The sequence below is a fragment of the Pipistrellus kuhlii genome, unplaced genomic scaffold (genome assembly GCF_014108245.1).
Source record: "Pipistrellus kuhlii isolate mPipKuh1 unplaced genomic scaffold, mPipKuh1.p scaffold_m20_p_19, whole genome shotgun sequence".
In the NCBI taxonomy this organism is placed as follows: Eukaryota; Metazoa; Chordata; class Mammalia; order Chiroptera; family Vespertilionidae; genus Pipistrellus; species Pipistrellus kuhlii.
This window is the reverse complement of record NW_023425504.1, coordinates 385,609-408,417: the sequence shown is the minus strand read 5'-3', so window position 1 is coordinate 408,417 and position 22,809 is coordinate 385,609. Positions and strand designations below refer to the sequence as shown.

The 22,809-nt window shown below is 37.3% G+C and overlaps 1 protein-coding gene across 1 annotated transcript in view; it reads left to right on the top strand.

Moving 5' to 3' along the window:
- The window catches only part of AFF2 (AF4/FMR2 family member 2), a gene marked incomplete at its 5' end in the record, with an annotated part of 359,224 nt that overhangs the window by 3,036 nt on the left and 333,379 nt on the right, over positions 1 to 22,809 (top strand). The window contains one exon of the mRNA XM_036443509.2: positions 7,743 to 8,603. Coding sequence (XP_036299402.2) covers positions 7,743 to 8,603 — 861 coding nt within the window. The remainder of the gene's footprint in view (positions 1 to 7,742; positions 8,604 to 22,809) is intronic.

The window sequence follows — 22,809 nt, the reverse complement described above, 5'->3', positions numbered from 1 at the left end:
AAGAAAGCAAATTAGATTGCAAGGGGAGAAATATGGAAGGAAGATTTTTTTTAAAGTGAAATAACTTGAACATTTTTGCAGTTTTATGTGAAGGAACCAATGACAACGAAGAAGGAAAGGGTGAAGAAGGTATAGGAGAGAGAAATGGGGTAAATAGAGCAAGATTCCAGAGGTCATGAGAACATACAAAATCAAAAACATGTTGCCAAAACCATTTTGGCTAAGTGGATTGAGTGTCGGCCTTTGGACTGAAAGGTCTCAGGTTCGATTCCTGTCAAGGGCACATTGACAAGAACTGGGGTTGTGGGCACATCCCCAGTGGGAGGTGTGCAAGAGGCAGCTGATTAATGTTTCTTTCTCATCGATGTTTCTAACTCTCTATCTCTCTCCCTTTCCCTCTGTAAAAAATCAATAAAATATATTTTTAAAAAGAACATGTGAAGAGTGATGAGCCATGGGAAAGTAAATGGGAATGGGATGTTAGGCAGAATTAATGATAAAATGCAAAATCAAGAACATGTGAAGAGCGATGAGCCATGAGAAGGAAGATGGCAATGGAATATTACAATGAGAACAAAGCAAGAGAGTGAAGGGAAGATCAGGGGTAATGCAAGAAGTTGTGATTTCCATTTTTTCCTGAGAGTACAAGTGAGGTCAAAGGATAATAGATGCCTCATCCAATCTTGAGAAAAAGGAACAACCAGATGAGTTTTATATGTTATAGTTGGATGGATTAGAAAAAATAAGCTTTATTCAGAGGAAGCATCCTTAAAATTCAATATTTACTCCATACTTAACACTATTATAAGATTTAGCATCCTTGATTACCCCTCCTATTATAATTTCAATCCTTCTCAATTAGTGGTCTTATACCTTTAAGGTAAATACCATCTCTTGTTAACAAGGAGTGTTATGTAGATGTGAATTTATTTTTAGATGTAAGCAGTATATTTTTGAGTATGCAGTTAAAAAATCTTTGTCAACATTGACAGACGTTTTTATTTATTTTTAATATATTTTATTGATTTTTTTATAGAGAGGAAGGGAGAGGGATAGAAAGTCAGAAACATCGATGAGAGAGAAACATCAATCAGCCTCCTCTTGCACACCCCCTACCAGGGACGTGCCCGCAACCAAGTTACATGCCCTTGACTGGAATCGAACCCGGGACCCTTGAGTGCACAGGCCGACACTCTATTCACTTAGCAAACCGGCTTCAGCACCAGATGTTTTTAAAAGCCATTTGTCTTGATATGTTGAAGGCACTCCTGGTAGAGATACCAATGGGAACATTAGTCTAGGGCAGGGCCAGGCTTATCATGTAATTAGTAGCTTGTTGCATTTATCCTTCTTGATGAGGAAGATACTTTGTTCTTGGGTAAAGGCTGCAAAAGAAAGGAATATATTAACAACTGATAACCTAGTAATTTTCTTTCACCATACTATGATGGTCAGCTGCTATTTTGTGCTATGTTCATGTTCAGGGTTCTCTGGGTGATCACTGGACAATAGAACTCTCATTTTCCCCATATTGTGTTACTGTTGTGCTTGATGTACACCTCCCAAATCTCCCCATATCTGGACTGGTGTGGAAACCCTTGGAATAGCTTGACATGCCATAGGTAGCAGAGGTGGCTCATGATCTCCTGGTAAAGATGAAGGGATGCTACGACTCTTCCTTAGGTTTGTGGTTGGAATACTTACCAAAAAAATCAAAATTCGTAGTGGTAAATCAGGACTTTCAGGAAACTTTTTGCCATCCTAAATTCTGAAATACAGTTTGATCACTTGTCCAACATTATCAGTGGTAACAAACTAGTCAATGAATGGGCAGGAGGAAGAAATGGTGATTTCTCATATTCCTGGCTGATTTCCTTCCTTTCCTTATTTTACCTCTACTACTCCAACATTTGTCTGGTGGGCAACTTCTCTGCATGGTTGCTTTTGTTGCTTGCACATTTCAAATTTGAGTTACTTTGTGCTATGCTATGGAGAGGGCTGTCTTTAAAAGTGATTAAAAATATGACATGTCTAGTGTGGGAATATTAGGAGGGATGAGGAACTAGTGTGTACCAAGTGCCTACTCTGCGCCAGACACTGTGCTATGGCTTTATATATGTGCTTGTTTAGTCCTTATAATAACTGGCATAGGCATTCATGGGAAACATGAGGAATTTGATACCCTGAGAGGTGAGGTTGCTTCTCTGCAGCTTAATATCCATATAACTGGTAAATCTAAGCCCAATTCTGTGTAAGTCTGAATCTGTAGCAGGAAGCTATTGATATCCTCTGACAGGAAGACAAAAACCTGATAAGCTTACCTTCTGTGTGACTTTTGGGAAGAAATTTCATTTCTCTAACCTATAGTTTCATTCTCTCTGAAGTAAATATCTGACAATATACATAATACCTGATAACAACAACAACTGACATTTATAGCTTTTCACAACTCAAAAAGAATGAGGACACTGAGACACAGAAAGGTTAAGTGGCTTTTCTAACTAAGGTCATTTATGTCAGGACAGTTAGAAGTTAGATTGAGGCCAGACCTGCTTTGCTGACTCACATGGTTATTCTAAGGATCAAGTCAAATATCTGGGAAACCTTGCCTTGAAATCTGTAAAGTACTGTACAAATTCAAAGTATTAACATTATTATAATTAAAGAAAGAAATAGCAACTTAGTTTGGATAGATTAGCTGTAAATTATTAGAATTATAAAAAGAAATCACTAAGTTACATACATTAGCTACAATTAAATAAAAGAAAAAATGAACCTTAAAACTTAAGTTATATAATTACTTAAATTAAAAATAAATACTATGATACAATTACCTTCTAGCACATTAGTCCTGCGATGAAATCATGATACTGATTTGAAGATAGCCTTAGAAGCAAACCGAGGCAACTTTGCATTTCCTGAAGTAATGAGAAGCAAAAAGCTTAAATGAAGGAGAATTGATAGTTATGAGCCACAAACCAGACATGTAATTTATGCTTGAAAATACTTAGAAAAAACATCTCATTGATGATGGAGAAATTGTGATTACTCAGAAAATAATGGCTGTAGAAGTTGTCTTTAAGGAATCAACCAATTATCTAGAACAGGAAATAAAGAACTGGCAAAAATAAAAGAAGCTTACAATTGATTAAAATGGCTGGATTTAATTTTGAGCATTTTTATAATGTTCAGTCAAGGCTGCCTGGAATAACTTGTTCCTTAATAGGATTGCTAAGAGTGAAAAATAACCTTTAGTGTGAATTAGATGTTGCTGTAGTATATAATGAGAGTACATTTTGTAGGTGTACATAAATGTATTGCAGGCCCCATTGCATTTTCTATTATAGAGACAAGAAATTTAAGATGGTGGGAAGGCAGAGAGTTGACCACTTAGACTTTACTGCTAATTATTGAATATTATTGAATAGTGGACTTCTCAGGCTATGTGCCGGTGTGTACTCTGTGCCTGTGTCTCATGAATATTTTCAACTTACCACTATGCATGTTAAGCATTACCATGTCTTGCCGAAACCGGTTTGGCTCAATGGATAGAGCGTCGGCTTGGGACTGAAGGGTCCCGGGTTTGATTCCGGTCAGGGGCATGTGCCTTGGTTGCAGGCAGATCCCCAGTAGGGGGTGTGCAAGAGGCAGCTGATCGATGACTCTCTCTCATCGATGTTTCTAACTCTCTCTCTCCCTTTCTCTCTGTACAAAATCAATAATATATATATATATATAAAAAGAATTACCATGTCTGTAATCACATGTCTGTTATGCAAAAACGCTTGAATCTTCCTTCAATCAGCAACACAGAAAGCATCGCCAGTGAACTCAGTCTTGAACTATCTGTTATGCAGTTCCAGTCACAAGTCCCATTGAGACAATTCCTCTGTGAGGGAGCTAGTATAAGGGAGCTTACATCCCTCCATTCCTTCGGATTTGCTCCATTCCTATGTCAGTAGTGCACAGGAAAGTCCAATACTTGCAGCTATTAGCCTAACCATGTAACTCCATATGCAGACATTCCTTCCCTGAGTTAGATTTTAATGCAATTCTCTTGCTTTTTAGTTATTATAAGGAAAAGCCATGTGAAGACATCTTTGCATTTTCTGTAAAATTAGTATTGAAAAACTATTTTATTGTTCAAAGCTTCTTATAATCAAACCAATGAGAATTTCTTTTCATATTGTCGTATCTGGTAATCATTTATTTCATTTAATGAATTAGGGTATTCTTCCTTTCCTCAAATGAAGAGAATTCTATAAACTATGAGCTTTTCCTTATTGCCTTAGCTACCAAGAAGCTTGGTGTTCAACTTAATGTTCAATCACAGTACCCAACTTAGCTTCACTTTTACTTTTTCTATTTATGTACCTTTTACTCCAAATCCTTTACTTTGAAAAATTATAAATTATAATTTTATTCTGTTCAATTCATCAACAATGAATTGAACAGAATAAAATTTATTGAATATCAAATATGTACCATACATGTTACTAGGTCTTGAAGATAGAAAATTAAATAAAAGGTAGTTGTTGACTTTTAAAAGCTTATACTTTTGTGCAGGAAAATAGATCATAACTATAGTATAATCTATATAGTAAGATGTTGACTTTCTATATGTATTTAGCAAAGTTTCAATTTTTCTCTAACATTATTCAAGTACAATAGATACAGTTTTGGCCATTGTCAAGTGTAGGACTTTTTCTAATTTCAGGCATATTTTAAAACCTAGAGATACAAAATTAAATCTAAGCATGCATCAGAAACTCAAATCATTATAATAATAGGCATAAATGAAGAGATATTAAAACCTAACTTTATCTTTCCATTAAGGTAAAGATAAACCTGTTCCTTTTATTTACTGCTAAACAGGAACGGGAATGTAATTAACTTGCTTGCCAGAAAATGGGCCTTGATTTCTGGACTCCTTATGTGTTTGGCCTAGAGAGAGTGAATTACTTCTTAGGGATTTGAGGGATCCTGGTGGTTTTGGGGACATCATGGCACAAGTTTCTGATTCTGTATTACTCTGTTTCAATGAAAGGTCAAGGAAATTTCAATGAAAATTCAATAAGTTAAGCTTTGAGCTTCCTGGTAGCTAAGGCAAAAAGAAAAAGCTCATAGGGTATATAATTTTAGTGTAAAATGAAGACATTTAAAATGGAAATGAGCCGAAACCGGTTTGGTTCAGTGGATAGAGTGTCTGCCTGCAGACTGAAGGGTACGGGTTCGATTCTGGTCAGGGGCATGTACCTTGGTTGTGGGCACATCCCCAGTGGGGGGTGTGCAGGAGGCAGCTGATCGATGATTCTCTCTCATCGATGTTTCTAACTCTCTATCCATCTCTCTTCTTCTCTGTAAAAAAAACAAACAAACCAATAAAATATATTTAATAAATAAATAAATAAAATGGAAATTAAATAGCTGTTTCTCCTTGTTGGGTAATATCCTTGAAGATAGGATTTAGAGTTCATTAGACAGTCATTTGACCCAAGAGGTAAATAGTTTGAGGGGCCAGAACAATGCCTTGCATCAAATTCTCATGGGGCTCTCAGCAGCGCAATGAAATATTTTTGTTCTGAATTTAAGGATTGAATAGAGAAATTCATTCTGGCTGCTCCCCAAATAACTTATTGTGCAACTCTGTTGAAGAGGAGACAGATGTATATAAAGAGTTTATCCTTACCTTAGCTGAAAAGTAATTTCTGCCATTAAAATTGACAAACTTAGGCCCTTTAGGGAATAAAAGTGATTTTTACTTGTCTTTATCTATTAAATATGCCTTTCAAATATACTTCTGAAAAATGGAGCAATTTTTCAGCTGAGAATTATATGAAATGTTATTTAAATACTACTTCAGCACCAAGGTTGCATGTCATGTATAATATAAGATGTTTTTTAGGGAGGATAAGAAACCTAAAGTTATATATTTTTATATAATTCCCCATCCCCACATATTCCTCATAGCCTATATTTAGAATACTCTTTATTTATCTTTGAAACCATATTTTCCAAACTGCCTTTATTTCTTTGAAAGTGTCTTCTGTGATTTAACATATGGTATGAGTTGAATACTATGTACAGTAATACAGTATATGGCAATCATGCTAATAACAAAGCCAAGGTTTCCAGTTTGACTCCCTCTCTAGTTGTTTCTTCTTGGTATCTTTTTCTGGCTCCTCTTCTCCCAGTCTCTTAAAGGTTGAAGTTTTCCAGGGCTCGCTCTTGAGATCGATCTTATCTTTCTACATTTCTTTCCCTGAGTGATTTCATTCATTTCTGACACTTCACCTTCCATTCATTTTCACATTCTTCCATCTTCACATACAGAGAATAACACACAACCATACAGCTAAGGTTTAGATGAGATACCAAAGTTGGATAGGCACACTCTCTGTGTGCGCCAGGAGACTGGGTTGTGTTAAGGGTATGTGGAAAATCTTAAATGTTAAACATCTAGATTCAGTGGAGGTTGTACCAGTGGGAGGTTATCATACCCTTCTGTGCAGAAGAGCAAACCTATGGCTCCTGGGACATAAACACTACATAGGGTGAGTGTCTTCTCCATTCATCCAATGGCCCTGCTGCCACATGCCTCCACTATGGGTGCCAATAGTCTTATTTCATTGCAACATCTTGGACCGTAATAGTACAGCTTAGGCACAAAGACGTACTTTGCCCTTCTGAATGCAACATATTATTTTGATAACATCTTTACTTCGTAAAAAGAATAATAAAAAGACACTTTTAAAATTGAAAAGCTGAGTTTTCATCAGTCATTTCCCACTATATAGCTCTCTACTATTTTTAGGTATGAAGGCTATGCTTTCTATATTAAAAATACTTAGGAACTTAAATATTTTAAAAGCAATCACACCATTTAAATAAGATTAATGTATCCTACAGGGGATGAATAGCTGGTATGTTGGTTGCCCATAGAGTATTCAGTTGCCAACATCACTTTGAAAAATCTGTGTTTTGATTTACTCAAGTAACAGCTTAAGTTCTTGAATATTTTTTTCTAAATCACTGAAGACAGTCACTGTTGATAAACAGTTGCACCCATTTCAAAGTATATGAGTATGAATCATCAATATGTAAATGCCATTCCCCAATATATAAGTGTAGGCAGACCCAGTAATTTATAGTTCTTTGATGAAAAGGAATCAGATTTACTTTACTCATAAGTCACTTCAATTAGATGTTGTTAAATCCCATGCTTTTTCTAAACTGAAGGTAACCATGATAGGATACCTAGTTTAACTGACTTCTTCCTTATCCAGTGGGCTAAGCCTTTTTCATTGTATAATGTAGTGGGAAGGGGTGAAATGTCAAGAACAATATAAGTAAAATACTCCTTTATAATTCCAATTATCAGTGAGTAGAAGTTGTTGATCACAATGTAGAATGTAACAGTTAAGCTCAACTGACCTAAAGTAAGGTATTTTGCTAATAAAATTCATAAGTAACATAATTTAAAACTTTCTCCCAGTAAGCATTTTTAAGGTTAGGCCAGGGAATATACAAATGATAATCACACAGCTCATTCCAAGAGACTATTTCAATATCGTTACTGATTTTTTTCTTATATAGCACATGAAAAGTATGAATAGCAGCATGAAAATTTTAGAGAACCTTATATGTTAGTCTACTTAGAACATCTGTTTGAAACATTAACATTAGGAAACACAAACCTATTCATTCTTTCTCCTCCCACCCCCATCTTTTTGTTATTTTAGACAAACAAAGGGGATGCACTTGCCAACAGAGTCCAGAACACGCTGGGGAACTATGATGAAATGAAGGATTTGCTAACTAGCCATTCTAATCAGAATCATCTAGTGGGAATCCCAAAGAATTCTGTGTCCCAGACTCCCATCAACAAAAATGAACCAAGCTTTTTCTCAGAACAAAAGAACCGAATGATCCCACCTTACCAGGATAACACTCACCTCTCTGGACCAATGCCTCCACCTTCTGTTGTGATACTGAATTCAACTCTAATACACAGCAACACGAAATCAAAACCTGACTGGCCACGAGATAGTCATAACACTAGCATTGTACCAGCTAGCCAGACCAGTAGTCAGCCAAACAAGATGCAGCCATCAACACAGGATCAGCCCCAACCTAGACTGGAAGACTACTTTGTTTACCTGGCTGAACCACCTCAAGTTGGAGCACTTGAAGAATCAAACCCATCATCAAAAGAAGGCAGTTATCTCAAGTCCAGTGGAGGTGATTCATTTAAAGAAATATTTCAATCTAATTCACCAGGAGCATCTGAATTTACAGTGCAAGTGCCTGGGTCTCCCCTACTCGCCTCCTCTTTATTGGCTCCTAGCAGTGGCCTTTCAGTTCAAAACTTCCCACCAGGGCTTTACAGCAAAACAAGCATGGGGCAGCAAAAACCAACTGCATATGTGAGACCTATGGATGGCCAGGACCAGATACAAGACATATCTCCAACACTGAAACCTTCTATTGAATTTGAGAACAGTTTTGGGAATCTGTCATTTGGATCCCTCTTGGATGGAAAACCAAGTACGACCAGTTCAAAGACTAAACTGCCCAAGTTCACAATTCTCCAAACTAGTGAAGTAAGTAATTTTAGTTTTGTTTTGTTCTTTTATTTATTTATTTTTTAGTTAACTGCTATAAAGTATTCACAAGCACCTCTTATTTTCCTTCTCAAACCATAAATGTGACTCTTCAAGGTCAGAATCTGAGTTTTGATCTCTTGTCAATTGTAATTTGACTGATTAACACTCTGCAAATTCAGTAATATCTCCATAATTTGGAATGATAAAAGAGAAGGTCAGTCTGAGTGAATGAAAGGTTGGAGTTATAAAGTAGTTTCAGACAATACATTTGCAATATTATGTACAAATTTAATAACACTGGATATTTTAATTGGCCAGGAGGCCCATGAAAAGATTGTGTCACTGCAGGCCATGACTTGCCAATATCATAAACAATACACAAAAGTTCCTTGAGCTATTGAATGTACAAGTGTGGTTTGTGGAACCTGAAGTGGAAGGCATTCTTTAAGAATCTTAGCTTCTTGACCTCACCAGTTTTGCTCAGTAGTTGGACCGTCAGTCCATTGACTGAAGGGTCCTGAGTTATTGTAAATTCTGGTCAAAGGCACATACCTCAGTTGCAGGCTTGATCCCTGGCCTATATCTGGGTGTGTTGTAAGGAAACCTATCAATATGTCTCTCTTGCATCAATGTTTCACTCTGTCTCTCCTCTCCCCTTCTACTCTCTCTAAAAATCAATGGAAAATATATCTTCAGGTGAGGATTAACAAAAACAAACAAAAAAGACCACGAAGAAGCTTAGCTTCTCCAGTGCTTGCAGGGCTATTTATTGGTGAGATCTTATATTCCTTAATCTTCCCTTTTACATCATTGTCTTGAGCCCTTCTACAAAATCTAAAGGCATTATCCTCAACCAGAATTCCACTGAGTTTAGAATGACTAAATTCTCTATCCACCTCAGGAATTATTGCCTTGTAAAAGAGAAGTTCTGAGGGATCAAAGCCTCTCCTAAAGGAATGGATTATGATTGTATATTATGCCTTGTGGCCCCTGGGTTGGCACCGCATATTGAGTACCCCTCAGATACCACCATATAAGCTGCTGCCTACTATACCTCAAGTGCTTGATTGTAAGAAACTACTGCTTTTAGATTGAATTCCTGTTACTGTTGACTAAAAGCTTAAAAATATATGGAGGAAGAAAATAGTTTGAAATTCTTAATAGGAGTCACAGGCAATCTGTATTATTGCAGATTCTAATTTAGTGCTGTCTGAATTAGAGAAGTCTGACCATATGTGTCCTCTGGCTTTTCTTCCTTTATTAATACTCAGCAGATACTGTGATTTCAGAGGATTATGGGACTACAAAAGAAGGGGCTGTTGGTTGTATTTTCTGAATGCATGTTTTCAATATTGTTTCATCTCTGAGGAAGTTGTGCTTTTTGTATTATAATTCATCAAGTCTTGTCAAGCTTTCTCCTAAGTATCTCTCCAATCTGTCACCTCTTCACCGTCATTGCTTTTGAAATGAGCATCTTTCACCTGGAATGCTGTGATAGCCCCTCCTACCACGTCTTCCTCCCTCTAGTCGCACCTTTCTTACAAAGCATCCCCCATATATATTGATCTAATGGGCATATCTTGTCATGTCACTTCCTATTTTGAATTCTTTAATGACTTCTCATCACTTTTAGAAAAAAAGTACAGATTTCTTAGTTCTGCATGCAAAGCTCTTCATTCTCTGATTTCATACTCCCTTTCTGACTTCATATGTCACCACTTCTTCACACACAGATGAAATCCCAGTCATATGGAACTACATGTAGATCCCCATCATATCATGCATTATCACACTTCCTTGTTTTTGTGCCTACTGCCCCTTCAGCATACAATGTCTTTCCCTACCCTCCCTGTGTCTTCAGTTGTCACTTTCACCAGGCTTAATTACAAACTGTTTCTTCTGAGCTCCTCTAGCACCTTGTATACACTTTGACAGGCACTTTTTTCATTGTATTGTAGTTACTTGTTTATGTCTGTCTCTGCCACTATATTGTGAGCTATCTGAGAGCAAGAAATGTCTCATTCTTTTCTGTATCTTAAGGGCCTAGCAAATGCCTAGCACATAGTAGGTACTCAATAAATATTTGTTGAATGAATGAATTTCAAAAATGGTTACTTGATTACACTTTCTAAGTCATAATGTTCGTCAAATAATATTAACAAAGGTAAACAATTGCTAGAAAAATCCATCAATTTTATTTCTTTCATTGTGCTCTGTTTTCCTGTATCTTATTCTACTCTATTTCTGCAGAGTCATTTGGAAACCTGCATCCCAAATTCTACTGGATGATTTAATACAGGATTGTAATAGTTATAAATCCAAAAGAAGCCTGCTTTGAAAAGGTGTATAATGGGAGACTGGGGTGTAATTTTTGTCCTGTTGTTGCCCTGGTGTCTGCTGTTGTTCCCTCCTTACATGGTAGTGCCATCAATCAGAACTGGTCTACAAATAGCACTGGCCCATCAAGAGGTCCATTAGCCTGTGTCCATCCATACCTGATTAGTGGAGTGACAGATCAGAGTTTCAGTGATATCTGCTCTGTTATAATCCTCTCTCTTATGTATTTACAATATGACTGACCCAGATTCAGAAATGATTTCATGTTTTTGCTCAATGCTCTGGCACACTATTGAGAGTTACATTTCCAAAGAGATTCTGAGCTGTCATCAACTCTAAAGATGATGATCCAATAAGCAATCTATGTGCACTGCATGCAGCCTTTGGTGAGGAAAGGTACAGACTTTGGTAGAGCTTTGTATAAAAATGGACCAGGTGCAATAAAGTCATCATAAATGATCTGTGAAGTACTTATTTTAAAATATAGTTTTCAAGGATGGATTTAAAAAAGAGTAGAGAGAATCTTAGTTACCTAAAGCCAGGCAAATAAATAGATTCCAAGGGTAATGTGAAAACCAAAAATAGAAGGAAAGAAGTGAGAGGTTAGAAAGGCTAATAAAGAGCTCAGAAATGTGTAGATAAAAATATTAGCATAACCATAGACAAGGTAGAACATTATAAAGCTTTGAACCTAATGGGATTTATGTGGCTAAAACTCTAACCAAGTCCGGAAATTCACCCTATTACTAGTACAGTATTTCTTGTTGATCTTTTCAGAAGCACTTAGCTTTAGAATTCAGTCCCAGTCCCTGGCACCAAGAGTTACAGGCATTGAGTTATGGGTCCCTGGACAAGGCAGCCATCTTTGAAGAGTGGTAGCATTACTTTATTACTAAAAAGGCTTGTCCAAAGACTAATCACATTTCTTTGAGCATTCCCAACTCTTTTTTAAAAAAAATATATTTTATTGATTTTTTTACAGAGAGGAAGGGAGAGAGATAGAGAGCTAGAAGCTTCACTCTCATCGACCAGCTGCCTCTTGCACACCCCCTACTGGTGATGTGCCAGCAACCAATGTACATGTCCTTGACCTGAATCAAACCTGGGACCTTTCAGTCTGCAGACCAATGTTCTACCACTGAGCCAAACCGGTTTTGGCACATTCCCAACTCTTACCCTGGCTCTAGTGACAAGAGGCTGACCCATGCGCTAATGAAATACATTTTGGGGGGTTGGGAAGTGAATGACTAGGAAACACATATTCTAAGATATACAAAAAACAAATGTGATTATATTTGTGAATTGGGAGATCATATAAAATTAAATGTTCATGTGTGTGCACCTATGTTTGTCTATGCTTGTATGTATTGGAGAAGTTTTAATTATAAGCTATCATTGAAACATTTCCCTGATTCTTATAATTTCTGTATTGATACTAAGGATAATAGAAGCCAAATCAACTTTATTTCAAAAGGTCAGTTTTTCTATTGAAGCATGCTTTTAAAACAACATTATTTGTTTGTATAAAAACTTAATGTTACAGAATTTATTAACATTCCAGACAACCAAAAATAGAGTGATGTGTTCTAAAGTTGGCCTTAGAAAAAATTTCTGAGAACTACATGTAAAAACAGTAAAATACATTTTTATTTATTTATTTATTTATAAATATATTTTATTGACAGAGGAAGGAAAAGGGATAGAGAGATAGAAATGTCAATGAGAGAGAAACATCGACCAGCTGCCTCCTGCACACCCCTTGCTGGGGATGTACCCGCAACCAATGTACATGCCCTTGACCAGAATCGAACCTGGGACCTTTCAGTCTACGGACCGACGCTCTATCCACTGAGCCAAACTGGTTTTGGCTAAAATATATTTTTATATAACTAGTGAAAACTGGCGGTTGCTTGCAGGTGGTGTTTTATTAGGAAATGAATTTGTTAATAAATGCAGGTTTATAGATGATTTTATTACAGATGTTTTTTCTTTATCTTGTCATTAGGATAAGAATGTTCTGTTTTTTAAAAATTCTTTATTGATTAAGGTATTACATATGCTTCCTTATCCCCCCAATGCCTCCCATTCCCCCACTCATGACTTCACCCCCCTGGTGTCTGTGTCCACTTGTTAGGCTAGTGGATGCACACAAGTCCTTTGGTTGCTCTCTCTCCCTTACCCCCATCTGCCCCTACCTTTTCTCTGAGGTCTGACAGTCTGATTGATGTTTCTCTGTCTCTGGATATGTTTTTATCCATCAATTTATACAGTTTTGTATTTTGGTGCAATTACCATCCCATTGGAAATGAATGGTGATACCTCTGAAAATCCTCATAGTTCTAGGGCACCAACAGAGACCTTGACATTAGCATTTATTCCATAAAAGAGTGGGATCCAGAAAGTTTTAGTTTTGTATTATCCAGTCCATCACCTGTGGGCACTGTGTGTGTGTGTGTGTGTGTGTGTGTGTGTGTGTGTGTGTTAAGTAATTTACCCAACTCCTTGGTCTCATGCATAACTAAAATTGATTTACTTTCACACACTTCTTAATCCCCTCCATCTTTGGTGTCTCCTTCAGCTGAATGGGCCCAACAGAGCATCTTAAAGAGGCAGTAATACAGGTAGAACAGGGAGCCTTGAATTCTTTGTGATGGAGCTGTCTGGGGAGTAGGAGAGAATTCAAATAAGGTTGCCACAATTTTTGTGATTAGAAAAAGTGTTTTTGGGAGACATAGATGAAACCATTTTCATAATCATAGGGTTATTTCATCAGACCTGATGCATAGGAGTAACCTCAGAAGGTTTTACAGAGAATGAATGTAAGAAATTTTAAAAATTGGATGGAATTAGTAGGTGAAAGTGATCTGGAGGGCAATTGATTTGTGTGCATATTACTGATGGGCGGAAAGAATGCCAGATACAAAAATGGGAGGTGAGAACATGCAAGGCATATTCTGGCCAGTTTGTCTGCAACTTTATGTTTATAGAGGCAAAGGACTGGCCAGTTTGTCTGCAACTTTATGTTTGTAGAGGCAAAGTCCAAAAAGACTACAAAGCCAGACTATTAAAAGTGTCTTGACTGCACAGGCAATCTGGCAGCCAGATTGTGATGCTGAACTTGAAACATCGATTTCTCAATGGCTTCATGGCTAATCTCAAACAAATTTTTGTCTAGCAAAAATTTTTGAACCCCTGTGTTCTTTACTCCCTTATAAGAAAGCATATCTAATTTGTTTGTTTGTAGGCATCAGTTTTTCCTGAACCTGTTTTTCAAAGGCTTTTTGTAAAGTATTGCTGACATGGTAGTTCTAAACCATGCTCTCCATACTTGGGTTCCCTATCCTTCAATACTCTTTGTCACTTTGTTTTCTCATTAGCACTAGTAAAACTCAGTAATAGATAACAATTTTGGCATAATAGAGATTATCCAAATGTCCCTACTTTTAGCTTCCTTCTTTTTTTCCAACATTCTGTTGGCTTGTTCCTAAATATCTTAATTTTTGTTGCTCTAATAAATGTGATTGTTTGCTTAGTTTTTCTTTCTGAGAGTTCATTATTCATGTATAAAAATGCCATTGTTTTCTGAGTTTTAATTTTGTATCCTGCTACATTGCTGAACTCATTAAATTTGGTAGTTTTTGGTGGAGTCGTTAGGGTTTTCTAAGTACTATATCATGGCATCTGCAAATAATGAAAGTTTTACTTTCTTCTTTCCAATTTGGATCCCTTTTATGTTTTTTTTTTCTTCTTTTCTTGTCTAATCGCTATGGCTAGGACTTCCAATACTATATTGAATAGGGTGATGAAAGTGGTCATCCCTATCTTATTCCTGTTCTTAGGGGAAATGTTTTTAGTTCTTGCCCATTTAGTATGATGTTGTCTTTAGTATTTGTCATATATGTCCTTTATTATGTTGACATGTGATCTCTCATTCCCACTTTGCTGAGAATTTTTATCAAAAAATAGTGCAGCCGAAACTGCTTTGGCTCAGTGGTAGAGCCTCGGTCTGCAGACTGAAAGGTCCCGGGTTCGATTCCAGTCAAGGGCAAGTACCTTGGCTGTAGGCACATCCCTGGTAGGGAGTGTGCAAGAGGCAACTAGTCGATGTTTCTCTCTCATCAATGTTTCTAGCTCTCTATCTCTCTCCCTTCCTCTCTGTAAAAAATCAATAATTTTTTTAAAAAAATATTTAAAAAATGGTGTTAGATTTTGTCAAATGCTTTTTCTGCACCTATTGATATAAACATGTGATTTTATCTTTTAATTTTTTATGTGTTAATATATTTCTGGATCCAATTTGCTAGAATTTTGTTGAGGATTTTAGCATCTAAGTACATCAATGATATTGACCTATAATTCTCTTTCTTTGTAGTGTCTTTATCTGGTTTTGTAATTAGGCTAATGCTGGCCTCATAAAAACAGCTTGGAAGAGTTATCTCCTCTTGGATTTTTTGGAATAGTTTGAGGAGGATGGGTGTTAACTCTTCTTAAAATGTTTAGTCAAACTTTCCCGTGAAGCCCTGTGGACCAGGGCTTTTGTTTCCTGGAAGTTTTTTTTTTTTTTTTTTTTTTTTTTTTTTTTTTTTTTTTTTATTACTGCTTTAGTTTCCTCAGTTGTTAACAGTCTATTCAGGTTTTCTGATTCTTCCCGATTCAACTTTGGAATATTATATTTTTTTCTAGAAATTTTCCATTACATCCTCATTGTACAGCTTGTTGGCTCATAGTATTTTCTTACAATCATTTCAATTTCTGTGATGTCAGTTGTTATTTCACTACTTTATGAAATAGCTTAAAGTAAATTTTATATGAGGGAACATGTTGTGTATTAATTACAAAGTATAGTCTGGATGATGACTACTGAGATCTGAGGTGCACCTCTGGCTAGGACTTGCTTTGTAAACTTGAAATATCACCTCTCTGGGCTTCCTTTTACAGGGGTATTTAGACTAGCTCATCAGTGAGCTTTCTTTCAGCTGTGAATCTCTGAGTGAGTGCTTCTCCTTTGTAATTAAGCCCAAACCCACATTGCTTCCCTCACTCATACCCCACCAGGAGTATGGACATTAGAAGAGTGTTAAGGGATGTAAGCCCACCCTGTACACCTCTGGCTACAACTATTTAGAACAGTTAGGAAAGTTTTAAGACTAGGTAAATATGGGAAAACTAGAATTAGATCATCTTTTGGGATTGAATATCAATTCAACCTAGAGAATTATTATATTTAAACTCATTTTAAAAAGATGATAAAGATATACAACATTTCACTGGAAAATATTAAGCTGTGAACTCAGGAAATATCTTCCTAATCCTTTTGTCACCACCTACTAAACATAATGAAAAGATGGAGAACTTGTATTTTCAGGAAAATATTTTGACAGATTCAGTATGCAGAAAAGTGACAAGCTTTTGTTAAGTGTGTTTCAAATCATGTTGTTATATCTCTAAATTATATCAATTAGCTTAGTACATTTTGAGCCAGTCATAAAAAAATAATGGACACAACTCTGCATTAAAGAATAAGAAAAATTGACATGTTGATAACCATATTGATTCAACTCAAATAGTGAATACAAAGGGCTTTAAGGAGGAGTTGTAGTAGTTTTTATGGCTATTGTATGTCTCTTCAGTTTTTTGAAATTGATATGAAAGCAAATAGTCTTTACTTAACTATATTAAAAAAACACAAAAAAAAACTGTTATGCTTTGTTTACCAAATGGAATTTATAATATGTGACAGTAACAAAAACCTATCAACTTTATATTTTACTAGAGGCCAGGTGCACAAAATTCATGCATGGGGGGTGTCCCTCAGCCCAGCCTGCACCCTCTCCAATCTGGGGCCCCTTGAGGGATGTCCAACTGCCATTTAGACCCAATACCTCTCACAATCCTGTACTGCTGGCTCCCAACTGCTTGCCTGCCTACCTCCCTGATTTCCCCTAATCACTTCTGCCTGCCAGCATGATTACCCCCTAACCACTCCCCTGCTAGCCTGATTGATGCCTAACTGCTCCCCTGCCAGCCTGTTTGTCCCTAACTGCCCTCCCCTGCAGGCCTGGTTCCCCCAACTGCTCTCCCCTGCAACCAGGAGTCTCCCCAACTGCCTTTCCCTGCAGGCCTGGGTCCCCCCCCTCCCCTAACGTTCCTCCTTTGCTGTCCTGGCCACCCCTAACTGCCCTCCCTTACAGGGTTGATTGCCTCCAACTGCCCTCCCTTGCAGACCTGGTCCCTCCCAAGCGCCCTCCCCTGCTGGCCATCTTGTGGTGGCCACCTTGTGCCCACATGGGGGCAGGATCTTTGACCACATGGAGGCAGCCATCTTGTGTGTTGGAGTGACGGTCATTCTGCATATTATTCTTTTATTAGATAGGATAGAGGCCTGATGCATGGGCGGAGGGCCAGCTGGTTTGCCCTGAGGAATGTCCCAGATCAGGGTGGGGGTTCCCTTGCTGTATGGGGTGGCCTGGGCAAGGGGCCTATGGTGGTTTTCAGGCCAGCCACGCCCCCTCATGACCCAAACAGAGGCCCTGGTATTTGGGATTTATTTATCTTCTACAATTGAAACTTTGTAACCTGGAGCAGACCAAACCTTCTGCTTGCTCTCTGGCTGCAGCCATTTCTGTTGGGATTTATGTATCTTGTATAATTGAAACTTTGTAGCCTTAAGCAGAGGCCAAGCCATGCCAGGGTGTGAAGAAAGCTTGGCTTCCTCCATTGTCAGTGGAAACCCTAGCCTTCCACTCTTTCCAGCTCCATGGCTGTCATCATTTCTGTTTGGATTTATGTATCTTCCTTCATTGAAACTTTGTATCCTTGAGTGGAGGCCTAGGCTGGCAAGGGCAGGCGGAAAGCTTGTCTTTCTCCATTCCCTGGTAAACCCAAACCTCCCTCCTGCTCTCTATGGCCGTAGCCATCTTGATTGGATTTATTTGCACATTTGCTCCTGATTGGCTTGTAGGCAAGGTTTGTGGGCATGGTTTATGGGTGTAGTGGAATGATGATTAATTTGCATATTATTCTTTTATTAGATAAGATAGTTTACATATGTGTTCACGTACATTATCTTGTGCTGTACAGTTTTACTGAGATTTAATTGACAAATAACTATTGTGTATATTTAAGGCATACAATTTTATGTTTTTAAATACATGAACATTGGAAAATAATCTCCACAACAAAAGTAATGAACATATCTATCATCTCTATAGCTATCATCTTTTGTATGTGTGCTAACAACACTTAAATATACTCTTTTAGCAAATTTAAAGTTTATACTACAGTATTGTTAACTACACTCACATTGCTGCACATTAGTTCTCCAGAACTTATTCAACTTGCATAACTGATTAACATTTTTCCACTTACCCTGTCCGCCTTCCCCTGGCTATTTTACAGGGTCCTGAATTATCATTCCCTCTTCACAAATGTTGGAATATAGTCTCAGAAAAATTAAAAGGAACTTGCCTAATGTCACACAGTCAGCATGTGGCTGTGCTGGGACTAGAACCTAGGTCTTTATTGCCATTTCCACAACGGTATTTGGTGTTAAGTGTGGTACTGTATATAAATGGGTTAATTTTCTAGAAGTAGCTTCTCTGCAGCACATACGGGGCAAGAGAATAATGAGCTGAATTCAGCCTAAGTTGAAATTCCCTTGCTGGGTTCATATTTCAAAAGTTTGGGGCCAAACATACCAAAAGAGCAATTTTTCTAGTGGTATTACAGGTTATGGCCATGTGTTTTTCATTTAAAAATATGGTGAGAAGTAGTGTTTTTGTAATATTCCTAAATGAGTAACATATGACACAACTTGTTAGAAGACCTTTTCTTGGTTCATAAAGTTTCTGGGGTTTTGTCTATTTGGTAGGATGATTTTAGCAGAATTCTCAGACAGCATAATGAAAATCCGGATTACTGTGACTGAAGTACAACCATCCTCAAGAAAAAGCTTCAATGTGAATGAGAGTTCACTAAAAATAAGCAAGTAAATAATTGCTAAAGAAGGAGCAAGACTTCTCTCAAATGTTTGAGCCCCCCCCCCTTCCAAGTAGATTGATTTTATAAACTACAGATGATCAAATTGCAAGGGTAGTTCACAAGGAGTAGGCAGGATCCCTGGATTTTATTTAGAGATATTAAATGTTTGAGTCTCCCTGTACATCTGCAAAATAATTCAGATAATACATATACTTCTCCTTAGGGAATTACTGAGAGAATAAATGAGCTAAAGAGCTGTGAAGATTTTTTAAAAAAATTCCCAAGACTCTGGAAACTGGAGATACATTAGTTTTCTATAGATGCTATCATAATGTTTTATAAACTGGGTGGCACAAAACAACAAAAATGTATTATCTCATACTTACGGAGGCTAGAAATCCAAAATAATATCAGTGGAGTTGATCTCCCTCCAGGAACTCCAGGGGAGAATCTTTTGTTGTCTCTTCATGTATTCTGGTGGTCCCAGGTATTCCAGAGCTTGTAGCAGCATTGCCCTACTCTCTGTTCTTATCTTCCCATGTCCTTCTCCTTTGTGTGTTTTCCTATGCCTTCTCTTCTTCTTATAAGAACATCAGTACCTTATGTAATTACATATGCAAAGATAATCTTTCCACATAAAGTCATATTCTGAGGTAATAGGAAGATGAATTAGGGAGCACTATTCAATCTACTCTGAGAGGGATTATACTTTATACATCCCAGACTGAGAATGGTGGACAAGCAGTATGTGTTCATTGTGTAAACCCCAAGCTAGTCTATAGGAGAGAGGTGGCTTCCCCATCTTAGAACTCTCAGGTGTAGTCCACAATAGTTCTGAGCCTAATTCTCTTTAATTTTTGCTGCACCTATGTGAAAGGTAATTATTGTGGACAGACTGTTTAAGTACAATTGTACAAAATGGATTACAAATCTTTTAGCATAGTAAGAATAAATTTTCTTGCCGAAACTGGTTTGGCTCAGTGGATAGAGCGTCAGCCTGCAGAATGAAGGGCCTCAGGTTAGATTCCTGTCAAGGGCATGTACCTTGGTTGCGGGCACATCCCCGGTGGGGGTGTGCAGGAGGCAGCTGGTCAATGTTTCTCTTTCATCAATGTTTCTAGATCTCTATCCATCTCCCTTCTTCTCTGTGAAAAATCAATAAAATATTTTAAAAATGTTAAAAAATATCTATTATATATCAATGCTTGAAAATGTTAAAATACCTATTGGATGTTATCAACTTCAAGATTACCCATGGGAAATTGCCCTTTTCTATTGTGCTTTCTTATGGGTGGAAGGGTCTGCAGTAGTAGTGGGTTACCGCCATGTTCATTTCATTCATGTTGGTCTTAGGTGGGATATTTGTCTTTTCAAGCATAGAGTTTATATTCAGGACATTTTTCTCCCCTCTCATTGCCAAGTTGTAACCACTTATTATTTTTAAGCTTTCCAAACCTGACTGTTCTGCATTCCACTCAATCTTTCTCTTGACAAAACAGCAGTCCCATATGATTTGCCTATTCCTGTTGAAGGTGTAGACTGCAGATCTTCCTAAGTGGTAAGAGACATTTAGCTGGCTTATTGCCTCTCAGAAGCCTACTTTTGTGTAATCACTGACTTTTGTTGGCTTCTGAGACTTGGGGAACCATTCAGAGCATTTCTTTTAATGAGGCAACATTGTGCAATAGAAACTTGCTTTATCTTGACTTTTCTTAATTAAAATGAATATGTGCCTGATATACATTAGTTTAATTTCAATCACACCTAACTTTCCAGTGTTACCCTGTTTGAGAGCCTGTTCTTCCATTTTTATCCTGATTGAGAGCCTATTTTTCCATTTTACCCCATGAAAGAACCTATTTTTTACATTTTAAATGAAGATAGGCTAATGTACAATTTAGATCTTACAGACATTGGAAAGTTTTAAAGTGCTGTCATTGGAGAAGTGTTGGTGGGTATTTTTAATGAACGTATCATCATTGTTATAAAATAATTAATGAATATAACTGCCCTTTACTAATTAGAAATCTTTTAAATTAAACCCAACCCTTAGAATTAGGACTTCTTTGAATTCAGCAAATTACAGCAGCTTTGATTTTGAAGGAAGTTTTTGTTTGGTCTTTAAATCTTTACATTTAACTTCAAATGCAGCATATTTCTGCAGTGTTATATGTGAGCCTGAAATAGCATTTGCTGAGAAATCTAATACCTTTCCATACCACATTTTTAGAGGTAATATTGCAAGTTTGATTAATAAATGGATCGCGTGTAAGGGCATGGTTAATGAGGCAGAATACAATTTCATAACCTGGGTCTCTTTTCAGAGTACAGATTCCTGTAACCCCTCAAAATAGCACTTAGGCACTTAGAACAAATATATACCTGGCCACCTACACACCTAATTTATATTTTAAATGTCTTAGCAGAGCTCCTAAACTTGAAAGTGAACTTCAGTAAGCAAGTATCAATTTACAGTGTAAGCTAAATTGATAAATGCAATTGTAATTATCAGGTGAAGTAAAAATCATGTCATTTCAACTGCACATTGTTGTACAATAAACTCAAAAGGCAAATTGCTTCATTTTGACAAACATTGCCATCTTTTAACGTCGTTTGTTATAACCTATTTTTTCATGCACATTATCTATATTGTATTAGTATATGTTTAGAAACCAAAACGGTTCTTTGGTTCCAATGTCTAAGTGGAAATAAATGTTTATTTGTGGAAAAACTTTTCTGGTGTATAAAGAGAGAGTATTACTTTTCTTTTTCTTTTTTTAAATATATTTTATTGATTTTTTACAGAGAGGAAGAGAGAGGGATAGAGAGCTAGAAACGTCGATGAGAGAGAAACATCGACCAGCTGCCTCTTGCACACCCCCTACCGGAGATGTGCCTGCAACCAATGTACATGCCCTTGACCGGAATCGAGTCTGGGACCTTTCAGTCTGCAGACTGATGCTCTACCACTGAGCCAAACCGGTTTTGGCTACTTTTCTGATATAAGTAGCATAACTTAAAATATGATTTCTGGTTAGTAATTGCTGACTAAAGGTATTTCTTAAATTCAAATTAATGTGTTAAATCCCACCTTAGAGTCAACTTTGATGTGAACCAATTTACTTGGAACCACAGTCCTAGGCAGTGAGAAGTGATCTGTTAGGTCAAGGCTTAACTCTGATCTTGGCACTGACTCCATGGGAAAGGTGGGGAAATGGTAGATGGAAGAATAGTGACCCGTGGCTAAAAGCAATTTAATAATTAGCTTTTCACAGTAGTTACTTCTTGCATTATTTAAACAAAACCAAGGACATTTCAACTGAGTTTTGCCTGTCCTATGGCAGGAATTATTGGAGGATGCCAAATTAATATTCTGGGTCATCTAAAGCATTTCCATAGAGTTCTTGAGTTTTCATTCCTGACTAGCACAAATTAGCACAATGGTGATGCTATTTTCCTATGAGTTTGAAGTATTTTAATATTGTATAAGATATTCAGAATAATGAATACCTAAAATGAAAGGTCTAAACTATACAATAAGAGAATAAAATGCTATGGTAAGATATCTGTTCTTTTATATAATCAACTACAGGCTAGGTGCATGAATTCCTGCACTGGTGGAGTCCCTCAGTGTGGCCTGCAGGGATTGGGCCAAATGTGGCAGTCCAACACCACCTGCCATTCCTGCCTTCCACTCCAGCTCATCTTAGCCCTGTTGTGTCTGCAGCTTTGGTAGGCTTGCTGCTGCTTCCCTGCAGTCTCTAGGCTGTGACGGCCAGCCATGAGCCCTTCGTCTGACACCCATCCATCAGCTGAATGGCATTCATGCTATGGAAGCACACTGACCACCAGGGAGCAGCTCCTGCATTGAGCATCTCCCCCTGGT